The 17,856-nt window shown below is 39.0% G+C and overlaps 1 protein-coding gene across 5 annotated transcripts in view; it reads right to left on the reverse strand.

Annotated features, from left to right (window-relative positions):
• Magi1 (membrane associated guanylate kinase, WW and PDZ domain containing 1) overlaps positions 1-17,856 on the reverse strand; it is a 593,004-nt gene that overhangs the window by 96,691 nt on the left and 478,457 nt on the right. For all 5 annotated transcript variants that reach the window (XM_076940144.1, XM_076940143.1, XM_034511326.2 and 2 more), the window contains exons 6-7: positions 8,840-8,922; positions 4,798-4,833 (exon numbers count right to left, since the gene is read on the reverse strand). In XM_076940144.1, the coding sequence (XP_076796259.1) occupies positions 4,798-4,833; positions 8,840-8,922 (119 nt within the window). The remainder of the gene's footprint in view (positions 1-4,797; positions 4,834-8,839; positions 8,923-17,856) is intronic.

Here is a 17,856-nt window from a genome sequence, read left to right on the forward strand (position 1 = left end):
AGAATTTTTTGCATGAAGGATGCTGAATTTTGTCAAGGCTTTCTCTGCAGCTTCCACTAGTATGATCATGTGATTTTTGTATTCAAATCCATTTATGTAGTTGTATTGTGTTTTTTTTCTTTCTATTGTGACTTGTGTGATGTTGACCCCTCCCTGCATTTTAGGACTAAACAACTCCTGGTAATGATATATCAATATTTTTTGATGGCTCGTCTATATTCTTGTATGTAAAAGTAGTTTATTAAATATATCTAGATTCAGAGGTATTGGCCTCTCTCTTCTCTACTCCCATTGTGTTTTCTTGGATCTTCTTGAATGGGTGGTAGAATCTGTGAATCGCTTCCTGGATCTTGCTTTTTACTGTCTCAAGCTCCTCATTAGTTTAGTTCTCTTTAGGTTGCTCATGTCTTCCTGATGTTTTAATTTGGTGATTCGGTGTCAACTCTGAGATCCATCCATTTCTTCTTAGGTTTTGAAGCTTAGTGAAGTATAGTGTTTGTAAAAGTGTTCCCTTATAATATTGTGAAGTTTCTTGATGCCTATGTGTAATGTTTCCTGTTTGCTTCTGAATCTGTTAATTTGGTGTCGACTCTCTCTTTTTTTTCTTTTGGCCAATTGTGGTGTCAAACTTTTTTTATCTTCTCAAAGACCCAGCTCTCATTAGATTTATGATTTCCTTGTAGTGGTTGTCTATTTATTAATGTTGCTTTTATTATTGTCTTTGCTGTTCACTGGGTTGGATTTGGGTGCTTTTTGTTTTTTCAAACTTTTCAAGTTGCTTGACTAAGCCATTTATTTGTTCATTCTTCCTTTCTTTAAGTAGGCACTAGGAGCTAAAAAATATGCTAAAAATGCTGCTTTCAATGTGTCCCGAAAGTTTTGTTGTGTTTTCATTTTCTCTCAGTTGAAGGACAATTTTATTTTGTTTTCTTGATTTCTTCTTTGACACAATCATGCTTCAAAAATGCATTTTTTGAATCTCCATGGGTTTGTGTAAGTTACTAGAGATTAGCTGTCCATTTAAAATTTTTTTGCCATTGACTAAACCAGAGAATGCATGGACTGATTTCAATCTTTTTCGATTTGTAAAGATTTGTTTAGTGTCTCAGAATGTGGTATATTTTAGAAATCTTCTATGTGCTAGCTGATTAAATATGTATTCTTCGGTGTTTGAGAGGAGTAACTCTGTAGAAAACCATTAGTCCATTTGATGTGTGCTATCAATAAATTCTGATGGATATATGTATATATGTCTGTCTGTCTGTCTGGTCCATCTAGTGTAGAAACTGGGGTATTGAAATTACCTAGTATTACAAGATGGATGTTAATCTGTGTCCTTTAAATCAAGTTTCAAATCAATATTTAAAAAATGAAATTTGTTGTAAGAGTTTGGTTCATACATCTTTAGAATTGTAATGTCTTCTCTGTTAACTGATACCTTGTTTAGGATATCTATTTCCTTTGATGAGTTTTATATTCAAGTTTGTAGTACATAGGGTCAAATATTAGAATAGCAATACCTGACTGTTTCCTGGTCCCATCTGATTAGAGTACTTTGGTTCATCTTTTTACTCTAAGGTGGTGTCCTACCTTTAAAGCTAAGATGTGTTTCACTGTAGAGAACAGATACATGGATTTTGTGTCTTACTCTTTCTATTCATTTAGCTTGTGTCTTTTGATTGAAGAATTGAGGCCACTGACATTTAAAGACATCACTGAACAGTTGTCTTATTGCTGATTTTTGGTGGTATTGTGTTCTGAGTGGTACTCTGTGTTTTAATAACTATGGCTTCCTATGTTGTCCCACAGTGTCTTTGCTATGCTCATTCCTTTGTTCAAATGGAAAACACTGTTTCCTGTATTTTGTTTAGGTTTTGATTTGTTGGTTGTAAGCTTATTTTTTTTTTTTTTAAAAAAAAACTGTTTATATCATAGGAAAATTTTTCTTGTAATTTTCAGTGACAGGTGGGTAGTTTTGCTGGGTATGTTGCTATAGGCTGGCAATCACAGCCTTTTAGGGCTTGGAATGCCATTGCTCTAGGCACTTCTGGCTTTCAAAGTTTCCACTGTGAAATTGGCTGTTATTTTGAGGATTTTCACTTATATAATGACTTGTGGTTTTTCTCTTGGAGTTTTTTGATACATTTTTAAAAATTTTGTCTATGTAGTGTTTTACTTATGATATGTTGTGAGGATTTTTCAATACTGGACAGTTTTGGAATCAGAGGGTTCTTACATGTTTAACCAACAGTCACAGAGCATGATAGAGGCACACATGTGGCACACAGACACATACAAACTCGCTCTCAAAAATTCATTATTCTGTTCAAATTTGGCTGCACATCCAGAGACAATGATTTTACAGCATTTGCCATATAGGTTACCTCTGGAAACAAAGAGATAGGCCTCTCTCTTTCCTTCTTTCCTTCTTCTTTCCTTCCTTCCTTCCTTCCTTCCTTCCTTCCTTCCTCCTCCCTCCCCCTTCCTTATTTCCCCCTTCCCTTCCCTTCCCTTCCCTTCCCTTCCCTTCCTTCCCTTCCCTTCCCTTCCCTTCCCTTTCCTTTCCTTTCCCTTCCTACCTCTGTAAAAAAAACATTTTGCAATTTTAAGATGTCTTTTGAGTTTAGGAGACATTAGTACTGTAATGAAAGATAGGGTCCCACTTGTAAATAGTGATATAACATGGCCTTTGTTTTGTAAATATCAAGTCTTAAGGACTGATGAGCTTCAAATGCCTGGGAACCAGTTTCCCCTTACAAAGCTAGAAATGGCCATTTAAGTGAAATTGAAGCAGGGAGGGTTAAAATGCAAACTGCTGCCCAGTTGTAGGGTAGAAGAAAGGCTGAGCGGGAAGGACAGTGCTATGACTAACTGACCAGACCTCCTACCAAAACCTAAAACTTAAAATAATTGACCTGATTATCCTCAAATAAATGGTAGAAATAAGTACTTGATTTTCTTAATTTGGCAAACATTAATATAACACTACTGTTTGCCTCTGGGCATGTTAGATACTGGGAATGCAGAAGGAAGTATACCTGTGCTTTGGCGGAAGTACACAGAGGATACATGAAACTGCCCCTGACCGGGAACCTCTCTGTATTATCAACAACTTAACATTATGGAGTTGAGAAATGCAATCAGTTGGTATTTCTGTGTATGGGGCAGGGGGCTGGAGTGATATAGCTCAATTAGTAAGCATTCTGTATACCATCATGTATACATACAAACACACACAAATTAAACAATTCTGGAACAGATTGGACCAATCCTATAAAAATTTTGAATTTTTTAAGCTAAAACTTATTTTGAAATGAAAAGACAGATTTCTCACTTCCAATGTGGTAATTAACTTAATAACAGGAATTAGGTCCTCCTGATGCTTAAAATAGAAATAGGTCATCAATTTAAAAAAAAAAAAAAAAAAAGGAAGCTGTTTGTTCCAGAATTTCCCATTTAGTTTTGGAAAACTGAAAAAGGTCAGAAAAATATTTAACAGAGAAAACTGATTATATTAAGTTTTAAGCAAACACTCATGAAGACACACTGCCTGTGCTCATGATGGATGGCAGATGGGCAAGACTCTTTAGCCTGCTATAGGGATTCCAGAGAGCAGAGATCCTTCAGGCATAGCTCAGATGTGGCACTGGAACTTAGGGTCCATGTTAGCACTGTTGCTCTGTAGACTCTGCCTGGTTAATAAACATTTCTGAGCACACTTTTCCCCTGGTTTGCTTGAATGAAGATGCTTGTTATAAAAGGGTATCTTCCAAATGATAAAAAAAAAAAAAAAAAAAAAAAAAGGCCAGATTCTATAGTACAGCTCTAGTGAACCAATACACAGTAGAAAAACAAAAAGCAGCTGAGAACAGTAATCACTATAAAATACATCCACATTACCAGGAGTTAAGACAATCATAAAATGCAAGCAGACTCAGTGATCTTAGGAGAGTCCACACACACTGATGTCAAATGATCTTTTACTTAAAATGGGCAAGTGTGGGGCCACTATTCAATCAGCCATGACTTTTGCTGCAATTTACTGAAAATGCTCGGGCTTTTCCATTTATTTTCCAGTGAAGCTTCAGGTGGACTGCAGCTAACTTCAAAAATACTCAAATCTCACTATTATCACTTCGTGGTGAGTATAATTTTATACAGTCCAACAGCGATGGAAAGAGACAGCACTATAGACACATACAAATTACTCCTACACTGTGACAGCCAAGGTGGTCAAGAGCTGATTTACACTGATACATGCTCAATACAGAAAATGGCACTGACCACTGCACCTGCTTCCTGAGTCACTGCAGTGACATGGTCAGCAGCACGCAAGCCCACCGCCCATGGCTTAAACACAATACAGTCGTGAGACTCAGCAACCATGCAGCTCCTCACTGCAATTATTTTATTCCACACAGCACACTGATCATCACATTTACCTCTTGAGTTTTTGTTTTACTTGGCTTGTTTACATTATTCATATAAACAACCCTGCACACTACATAAAATAAAGCAATGAAGCGGAGACAGATTACACAAAAGTTCAAGGGTCATGGCAAATATCCCTTCATTTTCTTTCCCAATTCTAAATTTAAGGACCATTTATTGCCAATTTACTTTCTTTCTAGTGTCAATCTGTTCCCGTGGTTTCGCTGTAGACACTGTGTATTACATGCAACTCTGCCTGATGCCTGTATCAAGCGCACTGTTGTTCATGGGCAAGACAGGCTGAAGAGTGTGACTGGAGAGGGGTAAACTCAAGGCACAGAGGATTAAGCGGGTGGAAGGCATTACCTAGTTCACTGTCCAGCTCCTCGGTGTGTACCCCTTCTTCTCCAAAGGAAGAGCAGGAATGAGACAGAAAAGAGAAAGACAAATTCAGACACCAGCACCAAGAGAGAAACTCCCTTAGAAAAACAGCAGCAAAAACATCATTACAGCGACCTTACCTGAATTGTGGTTTGTTTCACTGGCTTTGGCTAGTAAACTCCTGACCTCAGTGTAAATCACAAAACGGTAAGAGCTGATATTGGCAAAATAATTAGACGGCTCATTTCCTCGCATGTCAAAATGTTATTTGATTGGTTGTAAATGATGACAAATACCTTTGAGGTTTCCATGTTCTTAAGTGGGAAGTCACGTATTACAGACCTTATTTGCAGCAAACAAAGCTGCGAGCCCTTTCGGTATCAGTCCTTTTAATCCTTCAATAATCCTCTCATCACAGAAGCAATTACACTCACAATTAGAGCATTACTTAACTTAAAAGCAATGCGGCTTGGAAAAAGGAAAGTGAGGTCAAATTGAAAAAGGGGATTGTATAATGTCCCCAGTGCCTTTCAAGAGGGGCAAGAAAGATCAACAATGGCATGGTGATACATATCAAGGAAGTGATGCTTGAAGTCTACCCTGCAGGAGCACTATGGCAGAGCTCACCAATTCTTGTTTGTTTGTTGATCTGTACATAAGTGTTCTAAGCCAATGGTTCAGACATAGTCAAGTGAAAATGTGCTCCATTATTTCAGCCAGCAAAACAAGTCAAAATCCTTTCATTTTGACCTCCTCTGGCTGTCAATAAAAGAAGTTGGTTATTACTGAGATAAGAACGTGGCACCACACGCAACATTTATTTTGTTGCTAAAATCTCTGCAGTTACAGAGAACAGGTGGCTGTTGCCTACACTGGAATGAAATTACCTGACCACAGAGGCAAGGGGGTTCAAACCTCTTTCCAGTGTATATGTCAGTGCTGAGGGGACTTGGTAGACTGTTTCAGATACTAATCATTAATCAGCTAATGCTGGTAGCTAGTTTGACCTCAGGATCCTGTCTCTGCCTCCTAGTGGGGACTACAGACAGGCTGCCATGCCTAGCTGGCATGAGCAGTCAGTTGTTCCCCCCCGCCCCTTGGGCAGTCAGTTTTGAATAGCAATTTTTTAAATTATCAGATTTAAATAAAATAAGGTCTGTAATAAGTGACTTCCCACTTAAGAACAAGGAAACCTCAAAGGTATTACAAAATGCAAACTGTCCATTTAGATATTACCTAATAAGGTTCATGGGAGGGTTTGCTCATTTTCCCTCCAGTGAGTATGTGCTAGTCAGTGTACTAGGCAACTATTAAACTGGCACAAATACAATGACTCTTTTGGAAGAAGAGACATGCAAAAAGCTAAACAAAATCCAGTGAAACTAAGACCATGCCTAACTCTCCAGAGTATACTACACACTAGGGTGATGTGAATGGATCTGAAGCTAAAGTCATGGAAATGATATCTGAGTTACAATGTGAAGGGTGCATGAGTGTCAATGAAAATCACTCCAATTCAAGCTCTGTGAGAGCCAGATGCTTTTTGCTGTTGCATTCACTGACGCGTCTGCAGGGTCTACAACTGATGGATGTCTCGAGTAGAAGATAGTCAGCAACTGTGAGCAAGGTGACCACATTCTAAGGAGGAAGCGCTGAGTAGCCAACTGTTAGGCAGCAACTCAGTGAGGTCTAGTGGGAGTGCAAAGCAGAAGGCAGGGTAGAGCACAGCAAGGGTGGCTGGACAGGCAGACCAGAACAGGCAGTTACTGAGCAACCAGAGAGCCACCAGTAGTGCAGCAAAGACATCCTCACACTGACATGGAAAATAGCCAACTGCTGAGAGCAGCAGACAGAAGGAATCTAGGTAGGGGACATGTGTGACCCAGCTAGGAGCCCTACAGGTGGGGAAGAAAAGATAGTGGCTTCCTGAGCTATTTGGGAAGCATGTGAATGGAGCTAACTCATGCATTAGAAACAGAGGTGAAGAAAGGTGACAGAACAACTGGACTCCGGAGTGTGTACCCTTTTACTTCCAACCAACACAGGGAGCACTGAGTATAGGGTCGGTAGTTCAGTTCTAACTAGCCTGACTCAGAAATGTCTTTGAGATAGCCTGTTGGGGTAAAAACAGGCAACTAAAAACACTGACCTGATATTACAAGGAAGGTCAAGACTTCTAATGGTACTAGACAGAGATCGATAACCAAAGGAGTGATTATATTTATGAATAACATTCCATGGGCAGGTGGACCAGAGTATGAAGCCATGCAGGTACAGAATGTGTGAGCAGGAGAGCTCCTTGATCTGTGTCATGACATCAAACAGTAAGACAAGGCAGCTCTGTGCTTACAGCAAAAGCACAAACTGACACTTGCCATCATGTGATTATATGTTTATGCTGTTGGTATAGGCACACGACATTCTAAATGAATGAAATATATGATTCTAATGTTGGTGAGATAATTACTAAATGAACTGCACTTGATATGGATATATACTTGCGTCAAGGAAAATGCTGTTAATGTAAAAACAAAAACATTCCGTAGCTCTTCTTGATGCATTTATTCCACGGCATTTTTCTCAATAAAAGGTTCTGCAAACTTCTATCATCTATTATCACACACTCCCAATGTACTTATAATAGATATGGGTCCTGAAGATCCTGTGTCATAAGAATGGTTAAACTGCCTTTAAATTCATCTCTTGTCAACGAGATTAAACTTGTTCCAGGAAGTTGTACTACAGTATACTCTACAGAAAGCATGTTGTGTTCTCATCTTTGAAAACTGGCTACCTATGTATTATATTAAACAGAACCATAGAATACTCAGATAATCATTACTCCCCATGTATGAGGAACAGATCTGATCACACCTAGGTCATTCCTTCTTCAGCTAAGGGAGCAAGCAACCGAAGTAAAATGAGCACGTGGATTGTGCCTCTTAAATTAGAAAAATATATATTTCAACTTGAACTTGTTCCAATAAACATGAACATGCAAACCTATATTTATTTAATGTAATCTGTAGCCAAAAAAAAAAAAATCACAGAGTACAAGGCTTTTAACTATATAATAATTTGCAATACTAGCTTGCATGTTCCAAACATCACCATTTATGTACAGGGCTAATTTGGTATCTCACAAGTAAACATGTTATTATACATATATATATATATATATATATATATATATATATGTATGTATATATACATATATATGTTATGTATTACAATACATATTATAGTGTATTACTATACTATTATAATTATTCCACAATTAATACACAATTAATTATAGTACTAATTCAAAGGCCAGGATTGTATAATGAGCAGCAAGGCAGGCCATTCACCTTTTAATAAGTCAACAACAGAAAGCAAAGTTGACAGAACATGGGACAGATTATAGTGCTAAAGAGGATACGGTTGCTCTGCATTAAGTTTTCTTCTGCTTTGGAGAAATAATAAAAAACTCCGAATACTTGAAATAATCCCTTTCAACAGAGACTTGTAAAGTCAGAAGGCATGTCTGGAACATGAAGATGCAGCTCTAGCCTTTCAAAAATTACAGCTGTATTTTAAGCTATAAAGACATCCTTAATGTGCCAAGATCTTCCCATTGCCCCTAAACTGAATAAACAATCGAATTATGAAAAAACAAGAGCCAAGAAATCTGATTTCTTCTCCGAAGGCTTTTATAGCACAGGCTAGGATCTAGTCCGTTAGTAATCGTGAAAGATCAAACCATCTTTGGTTTCTATATTCCTGGAGAGTTTCTCTCGAATCTTTTTCAAGTTTGACCTGCTTCTATTCCCAACAGCCATCCTGGAATGTACATGTGTTTTTGATGAGTTGTTCTTCTGAAAGAATTCTATTTCATTCCCTCCTTTATTCTAAGCTACAGTGTGATTCCTAAAAATTGAACAAACCACTCCAATGTTACAAACCCACTTGCTGTGTGATCGCGCCTTAGCAGATGTGCACGTGTACTTTGCCCCCATCATGCGGATCCTAAGACCTTAGTCCTTACCATCATCTTCACATTCTTCCAGAGGCTTCTGCTGTTTGTTCAGGCACCGAGGGTCTAACCATGATGTTGTTTTCGTGTTGTGGCTGAAATCCGGAGACAACAATAAGACATTTGTTTAAGGAGAAAGAATAAAAACACTGTACAAAGACAGTACAAAGACTTGCATATCTGCTCATGAACCAAAGAAGAGATGCATTCCAATAGTACAGACAAACCACTAGAGGGCTGGAGGCTAGAAGAATAATGGCCTAGGATGAGTGTGAGAAGGAAGTTTTCCTTTTACGATATAATCAATGAGTTACTGAATGTTTAAAACATATAATACTAGCATTATTTCTGAATAATAGATACAAATGACATGCTTTTCTTATACAGTCTATGCCTGTCTAGACTTATTCATCAGTCTTCACACTTGCCTAAGAATAACTTTTAATTATGTTTAAATTTGTCTGTAACTTCAATTTAGAATACTGAAATCCACAAATGAGGCTGCAATGTCACTGTCACATTAAGCCCTTTCCTGACACCGTGGAGCCCCTTGATCACACAGCACCTCAAAGCTACTCATACATATCACACCATAATGTCCTAACTTAGAGGCATTTAATGAATGAACTAATTTACTTATTTATCAGTGTATGAGGATATGTGTGCCATAGGACATATGTGGAGACCTAAGGACACCACCTTACAGGAGTCAGTTCTCTTGTTCCATCATCAGAGTCTCAAGTGCTGAACTCAAGTGTCAGGTTTGGTGGTAAGCTCTCTTGACTGGTAAGCTATTTTGTTGTTCCCTAACAAACAGAATCAGAGAGAGAGAGAGAGAGAGAGAGAGAGAGAGAGAGAGAGAGAGAGAGAGAGAGAGAGAGAGAGAGAGAGAGAGAGAGACAGAGAGAGAGACAGAGAGAGAGACAGAGAGAGAGACAGAGAGAGAGACAGAGAGAGAGAGACAGAGAGACAGAGAGAGAGACAGAGACAGAGAGAGAAAGGAAGGGAGAGGAGGAGAGGGGGAGAGGAGAGGAGAGGAGAGAAATATGCAGAGAGAAACAGAGATGCTGCCCAAATGTGTCCTGGAGGGTACAGGCCAACCCTAGAGGTCTCAGCAGACTCTGACTGGGGCCTTTTGAGTACTGAAATATCCCATGGGTCTTTTATCCTTCAGTTATGCTAGAAATGTCACGGGCAAAGTGGGAAGAAACTGCCTTTGTGCTTCTCCAAGTTGATCAAGACACTGGGGGTCAGAGTTCTGCTTGAGCCTGATTCACTGAGCAACTAAGTGAGTGAGATGGGGCATCCAGGGTCAAGAGATTTGCGCCAATACTAGAATTGGAAACCAGAAATGGAAAGGTCAGGGGGAGAAACATTTGAAGTTTTGGCATGAATCCTTTTTAATCCCAAGTTTACAGTTTGGGTTATCAATTTAAGAGGAGGCATAAAGCTGCACCAGCACTTTAGAGTCAAACCTTACTAATTACTAAAGAGAAAATTATGCCTATGCAAATGGATTTGCCATTTCACCATGTTCAACAACAACAACAAATGAAAAATAATACAGTGAGTCTCATCATCACTTTGCTCTATGGGGCCACTTGCAACCATGAGAACCTCATTTCACATGTTAGTTTATTTATTTCTCATAACAACCCTCTGGGGATATTAATGAGCAGTAACATTATTACCCCCATTTTACAGAAGAGAAAAATGGGAATATAAAGGCGAAGTCTGCCACAGAATACGGCTGACACATGGCAGAAATAAAAATGAAACCCAGGGGGTTGTACAGTTGAATCTGAGGTCTGCATGTCTACACAGTGATGCAGCAACACTATACTGACCACTGCTGGGAGGCAAGAGTATGTACCATCTCAGAAACAAGTATTTATCTTAGTTATATTTCTATGGCTGTGAAAAATATCATGACCAAAAGCAATTTGGGGAGAAGAGGGCTCATTTCTTATTTCATTGCACAGCTTGCAGTCCACCATCCAGGGAAGACAGGTCTTTGGCTTAACACAGTGACTCATGCAGAGGCCATGGTGGCGTGATGTTCACTGGCTTTCTCAGCTTTCTTAAATAACTCAGGACAAGCTGCCCAGGGCTAGCGCCATCTCCACTGACTGAACCCACCCACATCAACCATTATTCAAGAAACTGCTCCTCAGCCTTGGCAAGTTTGTAGAGACATTTTCTCAACTGAGTTTCCTTTCACCAAATATGTTTAGATTTATGTCAAGTTGACAAAAAAAAAAAAACAAAAAAAAACCCACCCAACCAACAAAGAAAGAAAGAAAGAAGGAAAGAAAGAAAGAAAAGAAAGACCAAAGCAAACATAAAGCCTCAAAAGGCCAATTAACCCCCTTTTGACACACAAACACATAGCTTATATATTGATAATCTTCCTTATTTATTCATAATATCTCATGTTATTATCAGTACCACAATATAGAATATACTAACTGTCAAAAGTTCCAGTCTTGAAAAAGTGAAATACTTTAAAAGTTCAGTCTCTTTAAAATAGCCACAGTAAGTATCAGAACTCATGTCCTCTCTAAGATATCCAAAGGCCCAAAGGCTCATTAAAATATCTAAACTCTCTCAAATGTGAGCTCCTATAATATAAAAATAAGTTGCATACTTATTTTAAAAAGGCAGACTCTAGTTACTATCAGATCAAAGCAAAGTCAAACTCTAACATAGTAAATATATAAACTCAGTGTTTTCCAGTGTATGGAGGTCAAAATCCTCTGGGCTTCAGGGGACTTCAGCAGTTCCACCTCTCTGGCTCTGGCATAGAAAACACAATACACCTCACAGGCTCAGGCCAGCTCCACTCCACAGCTGCTGCTGTTTTGGTGGCTGTTCCATTGTACTGGGATCTCCAGAATGCTGGGGTTTCCACTGCATCTGAGGTAGCACCCTTACCAATGACTTCTCCTGGCCTTGACTCAGGGACTCTGACCCTGCCACATGATGCCAAGCCTCAATTTCTCTTCCTGACCCCTTAAATCCTGGGCTTCTACTACAACTGAGGCTGCAACATCACCAGTGGCCTCTCCTGGCCTCTCACAGTGCCAAATCTCAGCTGTTTTTTCTGACCACTTCATACCTTCAAAACCCAGCCATTACCTGGAAACTACGGCACATCACCATGCTCAGCTACCATCACGAGGTATAGTCTTGGCCTCCTCTGGTCCACAGCTTCTGTGTGGTAAGCTTGAGGAAATAATTCTAGACATACGATTCTCAATGATGTTGCCCTCTTTTCAAACACTACTTTCTCAGCTCCAGCATCGCTTATTCCAGTAGAGCAAAGGTTTCATTTTGGGAGTGCTGTTCTCTTGTTAATTTAATTCTTCAGCTCTAGCTAACCAGGACCACAAATTTTATATTGAAATTATCAAAGGGCCCCCAATAAAGTCTATAAAGGACCCTTAAAGTAATCCTCTTAAACTTTACAAGCCAGTGTTTTCATTATCTCAAGAGATCTCAACATTCGTATCTTTTGAGCTCCCACAAGCCTACTGAGCTCTAAGCTCTCAATAGCTTTTCCAGTTCAACATTCTTCCACAATCCTTCCATGAAGAACACAGCCAAGTCTGCCTCAACAATATCCCACTTCCGGTACCAATTTATGTCTTAAATAATCTTTCTGTTGCTGTGATAAAACACCATGAACAAAAGCAATTGGAGGAAGAAAGGGTATATTTCATCTTATAGCTTGCAGTCTATCATCCAGGAAAGTTAGGACAGAAACTTAAGGCGGGAACTGATACCGAGGCCACAGAGGAGTGCTACATACTTCCAAATAAGTCAACTTGACAAAACCCAACAGGTACAACCTTTAGTTTGAAATAACTACAGATCTTCATGTCACTACAAGGAAGAATAAAGCTATAGTCAATATACCTTTACCAAGATACCATCAACAGCAACACCTCTAGAAAGCTGTGTACTGGGATAGCTATGACATGTGTTTGCATTATTGAGATTGTATTATTCCTGTTTGCATTATTAAGGTTGGGTCTATGTGTGTACTTGTCTTCCTCTGTCCATATTTTGTTTTTGTTTTGTCTGTCTTGAAGACAGGACTTCACAATGCAGATTAGCTTCAAACTCGCACTTGTCCTAAGAGCTAGGGTTTTGGGTATACACTACCATGTTCTTTAGACTGTTAATATGATACACTATACCAACGGAATTTCCTTTTTCATTATTTTGCTTAAAATGTCTTTGGGTTTTTTTGTTGATTGTTTTTGTTTTTCAGTATTAGAGGTCTGAGCTTGTTCTGTAGGCATACACAGCAAGCCTTCATTTGTATCTTCATCAGAGCAATGTTGCTGTTAAAACAATACATAATGTTTTTCTTCTATTTTCTAAAATATTGTGTAGAAATGATACTCATTCCTCTGTGACAGAATTCTCCTGTGTGAAAACTTAGGGGCCCTAAGATTTCTTTTTCAGAAGCTTAAAATTATAATTCTTAAAAGATACATGTCATACTAGATGAAATACAGTCTGTGTCTCTTGAATCCCTGGCCCATTTTATGGGATTTTTTTTCCAGATGTCTATGTGTAGATCTGTGCTCACATTAACCTAGTGTCTTCCAGAAATCATCAGGATTGGCAGTAATTCCCACCTTTGTCAATAATGGTGGGACCTCGATCTTTCATTCTTTGTTTGGCTTATAGATACTCACCCGTTTTACTAAACCTTTGAAGACCTAAATATTCCATGCATTTTTCTCTAGGGTTCAATTGTACTGATTGTTCTTCACTCTCCCTTCTGGTGTGTGTGTGTGTGTGTGTGTGTATGTGTGTTTGAGAGGATGCTGTTAAGATTTGTTTTATTTTACATGTATAAGTGTTTGGCTTCACAGATACATGTGCACCACATCCAGGGAGGCACCTGTAGAAGCCACAAGAGAACACCAGACCCTCAGAAATTGGTGTTACATGCTTTGTGAGCCACCATGTAGGTGCTGAGAGTGGAATCAGGTCCTCTGCATGAGCAGCCAGTGTTCTTAGCTGCTAAGGCATCCTTTCCATGGAGATTGACTTTTTCTTCTTTCTCTAGGATCTTGAGATAAAAAGCTTAGAGTACAGACTGAAGCTGTCTCTTTTTCTAAATGTGGTTAATACTACACATACCTCTGTCATTCTCTGGCCTTTGATATACTCTGAGATGCGATATTTTCATTTAATTTGATTTTTTTCCTCAAGCTGAGCACTAAAGAGATTAAGGCAAGATAACAAGTTTGAGGTCATGATGGCTACAAAGAAGGACTCAGTCACAAAAATTTATAAAGCCAAACGAAAGACTAATGTTTTGAATTATTGATTTTTCTTTTATAAAAAGTCTGATGATTATTTTTGAAAATTTCTTTCTTCCTTTACTAGATAAATCTGTAATGTTTACTCTTTATGATTAATATATTTTGATATGCTTTTCCTACTCTTTTATGTTCAGCAGATCTCAACTGCTATATATAAAATGAGGTTTTGCTGCATTTAATTAATTTCATAGTTACTGATAATCACTAGCCATGTTCTTGCTTCCTGTGCCCTTTCCCAGCTTTTCTGTGGGCCCCTAGACTTGCAACCTCCTTTCTCTTTATCTTACTACTTCAAGTGTTTATCTAGCTTTTGAAAAGATTGCTTTGGGTGTGTCTTAGTCGGAGTGACTATTGCTGTGATGAGACACCATGATCAAAGCAACTTGGGGGGAGAAAAAGGGCTTACTTTGTTCACAGTTCCATGTAAGAGTTTATCATCAAAAGTAGTGAGGGTAGGAATTCAAGCAGGGCAGGAACCTGGAAGCAGGAGCTAATACAGAGGCCACTGAGGAGTGCTGCTAACTGGCTTGCTCCCATGAGTTACTCAGCCCGCTCTCTTATAAAACCCAGAACCACCAAGCTGGCATGAGGGCCACCCACAGTGGGTTGGGTTTCTCCCCATAAATCACTAATTATGAAAATGGCTGACAGACTTGCCTGCCTACAGCCTAATTTTACAGAAACATCTTCTCAACTGACCCCCTCTCCTCTCTGATGACTCTAGCTTCTGTCAGGTTGACACACAGCTAGCCAACATAAGATGTTACATGTGAACTTTAAGATATCCTATCTTATGACATTTAGGAAGTACTTCATATATATTTATATATCTCATTACATTTCTATCTTCCTTCATAAGTGTTGTGTTACACAAACTGCAGGTGTTACCATCTATGTTTATCTACACTTACACTCTTTTTTTCCTCTTATTTGTAATTAGCTTACTGTTTCTTTTCCAAGTATGTATGAAAAGGTGTTGGAACTTTTTTATTCCAATCCTCCAAGTTAATTCAGAAAAATCAAGAGGTAAAGGGAAATTGATCTTATTTACTTGTACTTTGACTTGTTCTGTTCTAGCCCCCTTCTGTTCTAGAATGGTCTTCTTTAGCTATTCACTTAGGGAAGGCTTGCTGTTGATACCTTTTCCAGCTTTTGTTCATCTAAGGGCACCGTCATCCTAACGATCCTTTTAGTTTATGAAGACACCGAGGTATTTCTCCTCTCTCAGGGCCTGAACGGCTTTGCACTATTTTCTAATCTGCAGGTTCTCAACTTTCAAATGAGCAACCCTTTAATACAGTTCTTTATGTTGTGGTGACACCTATAAACATAAAATTATTCTGTTGTTACTTCACAACTGTAATTGTTCTACTCTTATGAATCATAGTGTAAATATCTGATATGTAGACCCATAAAGGGGTTTTGACTCACAGGTTGAGAACCATTCCTAAGTCTCTTCCGTGGAGAAGTAAATCAGCTGTTATATTTGTATATATAAGATGTCATTTCTCCTATTCAAAAATTTTATGTTTATTTATGATGGTTTGAATGAGAAATGTTGCCATAGACCTGTGTGTCCGAACACTCGGTGCCCAGTTGGTGGCTCAGTTTCAGGAGGTTACAGACGTTTTAGGACGTGGGGTCTTGTTGGAGAAAGTCCGAGGGGCCTGGGGAACTTTGACAGTTTTGTGCCTAGCATCATTTCTAGTTAACTTTCTGTGCTTCTTATGTGAAAAGGATGTATGATCAGCTAGCTCTCTGCTTTCCTGGTATTTATGGGTTCTCCCTCTGGAACTATAACCAGAAATAAAGTCTTCCATAAGTTGCTTTTAGCCATGGTACTTTATTACAGCATCAGAAAAATAATAACTCGATATGCATTTTTAAAAAAATTTATCCAATTTTAGGTCGCCTAATTTCGTCAGTCTGTAGTTTCTCCTCTTTAAATTCGGGAGATTTGGACACATCAGTTCTTCAGTTTTTTCCCTAGCTCACTTACTGTCTTTTCCTAAGATTCTGATCACCAAGGTTGGATGTTTTATAGTTGACCTGGAAGCTTCTGAAAGTCTGCTCCATTACGTCTCTGCCAAGTGTTTGTGTTGTTCAGCTCAGGTAATCTCTGTTTTCCACATCCAGCCTCTGTCTTTTGGTTTCATTCTGCTGTTGACAGTGCTGCAGACTCACTGTTGAATTTCTTTTTTTAAAGTTCCAGGTTTTCTTTTTTATATTTTCTACTGTTGTGGCTGAAACTTTCCACTTTTCTCTTTGTTTCAAGAATGTTTATAATTGACTAGTAAAGTATTTCATAATGGCTGTAAGTACCTATGTATTCACTCCTTCAGTCATGCAGCAAGATCTCGAAATGTTGCTAGGCTGGCCCTACATAAGGTAATCATATCTTGTCACATTTAGGAAGTACTTACGATGTATTTATATATCTCATTACTTTTCTCAATCCTTCTGCCTCAGCCTTCCCAGTGTTGAGACTTCAGGTGTGTGCTCTCATGCCTAACTCTACTGTACGTTTGTAAAATCTTGGACAATGCTAACATCTCTGCCGTCTTGGTATTTGCTGATTGTTTCACTCAACTTGAGATCTTTCTGGCTCTTGCTTCAGGAAATTTGTCTTGTCTGTCTACTAACCAATCAATCATTATCTGTTTGTGGTACTGGGGATTAAATGTAGGTCCTAACACATACCAGGCAAATGCCCCAACACTGAGCTTATCATTTTGCAAGAAGGTATTAAATATGTTGCTAAGGAAGGCCTTTGAAATCTTATTATCCCAGCCAAATAAATGGGTGGATTATAGGCTTTTGACATCCCAGGCCCAGCTAAGAAGTGGTTGTTTTATAAACTTGGATATTCAAAGTATTATATTACAAAACTATAGATTTCACTTAAACCTATTTTAGCTGGATTACCTTGTAACTGCTCCAGAGAGAAACACTTGGTTGTCAGTGGGCCTTGTGCCATTTTCAATGACACTAGATAGAGAAGGACATCCTTCCAGCTATTTACCAGGTCTGATACTGATGAAGCTGGAATGGACAAAAGAATTTCACTATTGCTCCAAAGTAGGAGCTCCACCTGTGGGCTCTACCACCGGACAGTGATGGGAATTTTGACTCTCCTCTAAGCCTCTCTGGTCAACACTGTAGAAGGCAAATAGTAACTAGCTCCTCCCCAGGGAGAGGGGAGGCCCACACTCTCCTCTAACAGTCCCACAGTATTTATACAGGGGGAGGGCTGGAAGCATTGCTTCTGCCTATATGAACATTCCATCTCTAATGCAAGTCTTTTTGAGAGTACCCGGGCAGGCAGGTTTGTCTCCCAGCAGACTATTAAGGGTTCATGTCTAGGTTCCTCTTGACCCTGGCTGATGGGAGCAGGGGAGGAACTCTGGCATGCTCTGTGTTTCTTTCTGGGGTACAGGAGCTGCTCACCAAAAGCTGTCTGATTGTATAGTTCCCCTCCTTTCCTAGTCGTTCAGCTAGAGAAAGCAGGCTTTCATTAGGACCATCTGTTTCTCTCTCTGCTAGTGTTTCTGGGTTGCCAGTTTCTTTTGCTCAAAGCCTGAGATAAATGAATTAAAAAGAAAGCTCCATGTTCCTTTGATGGCATGCTTGAGCCAGTCTGCTCCACTGGCTCCTTTCAGCCCTCTACTCCAGTTTTCTACACGA

Source organism: Arvicanthis niloticus, chromosome 9, assembly GCF_011762505.2.
Source record: "Arvicanthis niloticus isolate mArvNil1 chromosome 9, mArvNil1.pat.X, whole genome shotgun sequence".
In the NCBI taxonomy this organism is placed as follows: Eukaryota; Metazoa; Chordata; class Mammalia; order Rodentia; family Muridae; genus Arvicanthis; species Arvicanthis niloticus.